This window comes from Phaenicophaeus curvirostris, unplaced genomic scaffold (assembly GCF_032191515.1).
Source record: "Phaenicophaeus curvirostris isolate KB17595 unplaced genomic scaffold, BPBGC_Pcur_1.0 scaffold_93, whole genome shotgun sequence".
In the NCBI taxonomy this organism is placed as follows: domain Eukaryota; kingdom Metazoa; phylum Chordata; class Aves; order Cuculiformes; family Cuculidae; genus Phaenicophaeus; species Phaenicophaeus curvirostris.
In genome coordinates this window covers 417898-425271 of record NW_027206715.1, presented here as the reverse complement: position 1 = coordinate 425271, position 7374 = coordinate 417898, and the positions used below count along the sequence as shown (strand labels likewise).

The window sequence follows — 7374 nt, the reverse complement described above, 5'->3', positions numbered from 1 at the left end:
TAGAGGAGCCAGAGGCCGAGGAAGAGGGCGGCGGTGAGGACCTTGGGGGCGCGGGGGCCTCCCAGCTCGCCGCCGATGTGGGGCCGGCGCCGGTACATGAGGACGCTGATGCAGACGAAGGCGAAGATGGTGAAGAGGGTGACGGAGAAGGCCAAGGTCCCCGTCTGCACCTCGAAGTCCCGGCCCTGGGCCGCCCAGTAGATGGCGGCCACCGACCAGGCGACGCCCAAGCCCAGGAAGACGTTGACGGCGTTGGAGCCCGTGACGTTGCCGATGGAGGCGTCGGCGCAGTGGTCCTGCAGGGCCGCCACCTTGCTGGCGAAGGTGTCTGGGGGAGCCGCGGGTCACCAGCGCGTCTCTGGCTCCGCCCCCATCTTCAGCTCCACTCCCTCCATCCCCATCGTCTCCATCCCCATCATCCCCGTTGTCTCCATCCCCATCATCCCCGTTGTCTCCATCCCCATCATCCCCGTCGTCTCCATCCCCATCATCCCTGTCGTCTCCTCCATCCCCGTCGTCTCCATCCCCGTCGTCTCCATCCCCGTCGTCTCCATCCCCGTCGTCTCCATCCCCGTCGTCTCCTCCATCCCCGTCATCCCCGTCGTCTCCTCCATCCCCGTCATCCCCGTCGTCTCCTCCATCCCCGTCGTCTCCTCCATCCCCGTCGTCTCCATCCCCGTCGTCTCCATCCCCGTCGTCTCCATCCCCGTCGTCTCCATCCCCGTCGTCTCCATCCCCATCGTCTCCATCCCCATCTTCATCTCCAACCCCACCAGCTCCACTCCCTCCATCCCCATCCTCCCCATCCTCCCCATCCTCCCCATCCTCCCCATCCTCCCCATCCCCTCCATCCCCTCCATCCCCTCCATCCCCTCCATCCCCTCCATCCCCTCCATCCCCTCCATCCCCTCCATCCCCATCCCGTCCCATCCCATCCCCATCTCCATCCCCATCTCCATCCCCATCTCCATCCCCATCTCCATCCCCATCTCCATCCCCATCTCCATCCCCATCATCATCCTCCATCTCCTCCACCATCTCCCTCCCCACCATCTCGTCCTCCCCCCGCCCCGTCCCCCCGTCCCCCTCACCGGGGATGGAGGTGCCGAGGGCGACGAAGACGACGGCGTTGACCGAGTCCTTGAGGCCGACGGTGCAGCCGAAGTGGGCGGCCAGGTCGCCGATGAGGGCGGTGAGGACGCCGATGAGGAGGATGGAGACGCCGAAGCAGGCCCAGCCGTTGCAGTACTCGGTGGGCGGCACGCAGGCGAACAGAACCTTCCAGAAGACCGTCAGGAAGTGCATCACGTAGTCGAAGCAGGAGGGGAGACGCTCCTCACGCCCGTCCTCCTCCTCCTCCTCGTCGCCTGCAGAGCCAGGGCGGAGACACGGGGTGGTGGCTTCACCTCGGGGGGCTTGACCCGCCACCACCTTGAGCCCAAGCACCTTGAGATGATGCCACCACCCTAGGGCAAAGCACCTTGAGATGATGCCACCACCTTGGGCTCAAGCACCTTGAGATGATGCCACCACCTTGATCTCAAGCCCCTTGAGATGAAGCACCTTGAGATGATGCCACCACCTTGATCTCAAGCCCCTTGAGATGAAGCACCTTGAGATGATGCCACCACCTTGATCTCAAGCAGCTTGAGATGATGCCACCACCTTGGGCCCAAGCCCCTTGAGATGATGCCACCACCTTGATCTCAAGCCCCTTGAGATGATGCCACCACCTTGATCTCAAGCCCCTTGAGATGATGCCACCACCTTGATCTCAAGCCCCTTGAGATGATGCCACCACCTTGATCTCAAGCACCTTGAGATGATGCCACCACCTTGGGCTCAAGCCCCTTGAGATGATGCCACCACCTTGATCTCAAGCACCTTGAGATGATGCCACCACCCTAGGGCAAAGCACCTTGAGATGATGCCACCACCTTGGGCTCAAGCACCTTGAGATGATGCCACCACCTTGGACTCAAGCACCTTGAGATGATGCCACCACCTTGGGCTCAAGCACCTTGAGATGATGCCACCACCTTGATCTCAAGCATCTTGAGATGATGCCACCACCTTGATCTCAAGCATCTTGAGATGATGCCACCACCTTGATCTCAAGCATCTTGAGATGAAGCACCTTGAGATGATGCCACCACCTTGAGCCCAAGCACCTTGAGATGATGCCACCACCTTAGGGCAAAGCACCTTGAGATGATGCCACCACCTTAGGGCAAATCACCTTGAGATGATGCCACCACCTTGATCTCAAGCCCCTTGAGATGATGCCACCACCTTGGGCTCAAGCACCTTGAGATGATGCCACCACCTTGATCTCAAGCCCCTTGAGATGAAGCCCCTTGAGATGCTGCCACCACCTGGGACTCAAGCCCCTCGAGATGCTGCCACCACCCGAGAACCGAGTGCACCTTGGGGTCCTCGTCCCCCTCGACCGCCGAGGAGGGACAAGGCGGACGCGGCCCTGGAGACCGCTGGGGCGCGGGGAGGTCCCACCTGCGCTGACGGTGATGGCCTCCAGGAACTGCTCCCTCCACGAGTGGGTCCCGATGACCGTGGCCAGGTTGGTTTTCTTGATCAGCTTGTCCACCGTGTTCTGCGGGACGCCTCGGGTCACCTCCTCGCGGTCCCCGCGTGCTGTCCCTGCCCCGTCCCCTCGGTGTCCCCCCCAAGGTCACCTTGAAGTCGTAGGACTCCTCGATGATGACCTCGAGGCGCGAGTTCTCGCCCAGGACGGGTTTGCCCATCTCGGCGATTCGCCGAGCCTCCTCCTCCTCGCCGAGAGCTTGTGGTCGCGTCGGCTGCGGGGACAGCGCGGGGACGCCCGGTGGGGACACCGCGGGGACAGCGGGGGGGGGGGGCGCGGAGGGGGGACACCTGGGGGGGACGCCCTGGGGGGACACGGAGCGAGGACACCAAGGGGGGACACCATGGAGGACGTTGTGTGGGGACACGGAGAGAGGACACCAAGGGGGACACCAGGAGAGACGTCGTATGGGGACACGGAGCGAGGACACCAAGGGGGACACCATGGAGGACGTTGTGTGGGGACACAGAGCAAGGACACCAAGGGGGACACCGTGAGGGACGTCGTATGGGGACACGGAGCGAGGACACCAAGGGGGGACACTGTGAGGGACGTCGTATGGGGACACGGAGCGAGGACAACCAAGGGGGACACCATGAGGGACATCGTGTGGGGACACGGAGCGAGGACACCAAGGGGGACACCAGGAGGGACATCATGTGGGGACACGGAGCGAGGACACCAAGGGGGACACCGTGAGGGACGTCGTATGGGGACACGGAGCGAGGACACCAAGGGGGACACTGTGAGGGACGTCGTATGGGGACACGGAGTGAGGACGTGGTGTGGGGACACCAGGAGAGACGTCGTATGGGGACATGGAGTGAGGACACCAAGGGGGACACCAGGAGGGACATTGTGTGGGGGACATGGAGGGAGGACACCAAGGGGGACACCATGAGGGACGTCGTATGGGGACAACGGAGTGAGGACACCAAGGGGGACACCAGGAGACACGTCGTATGGGGACACGGAGCGAGGACGTGGTGTGGGGGACATCACAGAATCTCTAGGTTGGAGAGGACCCACTGGATCATCCTCAAGTCCAGCCATTCCTCATGCCCCATGAGGGACATGGCGTGGGGACACGGAGCGGGGACACCACGGGGGACACGGAGATGCGGAGCAGGACTCGGAGAGGGACGTGGGGCCACGGAGAGAGGACGTCGCGTGGGGACACCAGGTGGGGGACGTGGAGAGGGACGTGGGGACACGGAGCGGGGGGATGTGGGGCCAGCAGGTGGGGGACACACGTCACAGGCCATGGCGCACACGTGGGACAGTGGCTCCGCGGGGTGACGAGGAGGGCGCCGAGGCCACCGGGTCCTACCTTGGGCCAGCAGGAGAGCTGCGAGAGGGACAGGGGGGACATGAGGTCACCCCCATCCCTCGTCCCCGAGATCCAGAGGTCACCCCCACCCCTCGTCCCGAGATCCAGAGGTCACCCCCATCCCTCGTCCCCGAGATCCAGAGGTCACCCCCACCCCTCGTCCCCGAGATCCAGAGGTCACCCCATCCCTCGTCCCCGAGATCCAGAGGTCACCCCCATCCCTCGTACCCAAGATCCAGAGGTCACCCCCATCCCCTCGTACCCAAGATCCAGAGGTCACCCCCCAACCCCCTCGTCCCCGAGATCCAGAGGTCACCCCCACCCCTCGTCCCCGAGATCCAGAGGTCACCCCCCATCCCCTCGTCCCCGAGATCCAGAGGTCACCCCCACCCCTCGTCCCCGAGATCCAGAGGTCACCCCCACCCCTCGTCCCCGAGATCCAGAGGTCACCCCCACCCCTCGTACCCGAGATCCAGAGGTCACCCCCCATCCCTCGTCCCCGAGATCCAGAGGTCACCCCCACCCCTCGTACCCGAGATCCCCCGTTTGAGCCAGCGCGGCTGCCCCAGCTCGATGAAGAAGTTGTCCTTCTTCTCGTACTCCTCGGCGTCCACGATCTTCACCTGCAGCGTCTTCCTGGGGGCGGAGGGGACACACGGGGACGTCACCGAACCCCCGCCGACCACCCACCCCCCCAGCCCCGGTTGTCTTTCCATCCATCCAGCCATCCGGGATTGTCCTCTCCACCCCACCGCCCACCAGCCCTTCCAGCTCTCCATCTGTCCTTCCACCAACCCTCCCATCAACCCTTCTGCTCACCCCTGCTTGTCCTCTCCATCCATCCATCCATCCATCCATCCATACATACATACATACATCTCTCCATCCCACTGTCCATCCATCTCTCCATCCATCCCACCACCCACCAGCCCTTCCACCTCACCATCCCACCACCCATCAACCCTTCCATCAACCCATCAACCCTTCTGCTCACCCCTGCTTGTCCTCTCCATCCATCCATCCCACCACCCCTTCCATCTCTCCATCCCACCATCCATCCATCCATCCATCCATCCCACCATCCATCCATCCATCCATCCATCCATCCATCCATCCATCCATCCATCTCACCACCCATCAACCCTTCCATCAACCCACCAACCCTTCTGCTCACCCCTGCTTCTCCTCTCCATCCATCCATCTCTCCATCCCACCATCCATCCATCCCACCACCCCTTCCATCTCTCCATCCCACCACCCACCAGCCCTTCCACTCAGCCCTGCTTGTCCTCTCCATCCCTCCATCCCTCCCTCCATCCCACGCCCCCTCCACCCCCTCGGCGTCCCCCTCCTCACGCCGTCTCGTCGTTGCGGAACTCCAGCTCCCCGACGGCGTCCTCGTAGTGGACGCCTCCCCCTCGCGCCGTCCCCTCCACCGTCCGGTAGGGCAGGAGGACGGTCCCTCTGGCCCCGGAGCTTCTCACCACCTTGACGTCCACCGTCCCTTGGCACTCGCTGACGTGGAGCAGCCGATCTTGGAAGGTGAAGATGCCGGCGTGGTCGTCGTCCAGGATGGTGACGGTGGCCACCAGCGGGGCCACCAGCTTCCCCTTGGGGTTGTCGGCCGAGTCGGCCTCGAACATGCCCTCGGCGTCTCCCACGCGCAGGTTGAGGAGCCGCACGAAGAAGTGCTCGTCCTCCTCGAAGATGTCGTCGTCGATGATGCCGATCTTCAGCTCCTTCAGGGTCTCGCCGGGCTTGAAGATGAGGGTCCCCTCGCTGTACTCGTAGTCCGAGCCGGCCTTGGCCGAGCCGTCCTCCGTCTTGTAGTCCACGTAGAAGGTGTGGTTGGCGTCGGCGCCCAGCTCGCAGGCCACCGCCAGCGTCACCGACCCGCAGTTCTCCAGGCAGTGGTAGAGGCACGGCTCGAAGAAGATGCGGCTGCACGTCTCGTCCTCGGCGTCCGACGGCACCTCCAGCAGGGTGGACGACCTCTTGGAGAACTCGGCCACGTGCTTCTTGAGGATGTTGCCGGCGCCGGTCATCATGCGGGTGGCCTGGATGCGGTAGAAGGCTCGGCTCTTCTGCTGGTGGAGGAGGGCGTAGTAGTTGGCCGCGTCCACCAGCTGCTCCAGCTCTTTGTCCGGGTGCTTCTGCTTGAGGTCCTTGAGGATCTGGATGACCTCGCGGCGGCTCTCGTCCAGCTCCTTGTCCTCCTGGGTGGTGGCCGCGGCGGCGGCGGCGGGCGAGGAGGGCGACTCGGGGCCGGGGAAGCCGCCGTCCATCTCCAGGTCCTTGGGCAGCTCGGCCTCGGTGCCCACGATGATGCCGCTGCGCGGGTCGGCGCGGTACCGCTTGTAGACGTACTTGTAGAAGAGGAGGCGCTTGTCGGCCGCCCAGGCGAAGACCACGCAGAGCGGGAAGAAGACGAGGGTGAGCAGCGCCTCCCAGACCTGCACCACGCCGGGGGAGATGACGGCCAGGATGAGGTAGAGCCACACGTAGGCGAAGATGCTCCACGCGGCCGTGACGAAGAAGACGCGCAGGTGCTTGATGCGGCGGCTCTCGCCGCCCGGCACCACGTAGACGCAGACGGCGATGACCACGAACATGTTGAAGGCGGCGCTGCCCACGATGGTGCCGGGGCCCAGCTCGCCCGCCTGGAAGTTGTGGCCGCACACCTCGATGACCGAGAGGAGGATCTCGGGGGCCGAGGAGCCCAGCGCCATCAGCGTCAGGTTGGACACCGTCTCGTTCCAGATGCGGACGGTGCCCACGCTGGTCTCGCCGTTGGCCTTGGTGACCGTGATCTCCTTCTCCTTGGAGGTGATGACCTCGATGGAGGCCATGAAGCGGTCGGCGATGATGGAGACGCCCAGGAACATGTACATCATGGCCACGAAGTAGACGATGGCGCGCGCCGCCTTGTCGCCCGGCGAGGGGTCGTCCGGCTGCCACACGGGCAGGAGGACGCCGGGCTGGCAGCGCGACGAGCCCTGGCACGAGCCGTTGGGGCCGCCCGGCGCCGCCAGGCCCCGCGCCGCCCCCAGCAGCCCCAGCAGCGCCCCGCAGAGCCACATCCTGCGGGGACACGCGGCGGGCCAAGGGGGTCAGGGGGGGCAGGGGAGCAGTGGGGCCAAGGGGGATCAGGGGGGGCAAGGGGGATCAGTGGGGAGAGAGCAGTGGGTCAAGGGGATCAGTGAGGGGAGAGCAGTGGGGTGAGAGCAGTGGGGCCAAGGGGGATCAGGGGGGGCAGGGGAGCAGTGGGGCCAAGGGGGATCAGGAGGGAGAGAGCAGTGGGGCCAAGGGGGATCAGGGGGGGCAAGGGGAGCAGTGGGGAGGGGGTATCAGTGAGGGGGGGGCAATGGGGCCAAGGGGATCAGTGGGGCCAAGGGGGATCAGTGGGGCAGGGGATCAGTGGGGCCAAGGGGAGCAGTGGGGG

The 7374-nt window shown here is 64.7% G+C and overlaps 1 protein-coding gene across 1 annotated transcript in view; it reads right to left on the bottom strand.

Moving 5' to 3' along the window:
- Nucleotides 1-7012, bottom strand: part of SLC8A2 (solute carrier family 8 member A2) — an 8295-nt gene extending 1283 nt beyond the window's left edge. Inside the window, exons 1-8 of the mRNA XM_069882231.1 lie at nt 5289-7012; nt 4465-4568; nt 3856-3950; nt 2694-2906; nt 2512-2611; nt 1092-1367; nt 387-761; nt 10-328 (exon numbers count right to left, since the gene is read on the bottom strand). Coding sequence (XP_069738332.1) covers nt 10-328; nt 387-761; nt 1092-1367; nt 2512-2611; nt 2694-2906; nt 3856-3950; nt 4465-4568; nt 5289-7012 — 3206 coding nt within the window. The remainder of the gene's footprint in view (nt 1-9; nt 329-386; nt 762-1091; nt 1368-2511; nt 2612-2693; nt 2907-3855; nt 3951-4464; nt 4569-5288) is intronic.
- Between the last annotated feature and the right edge of the window lie 362 nt (nt 7013-7374).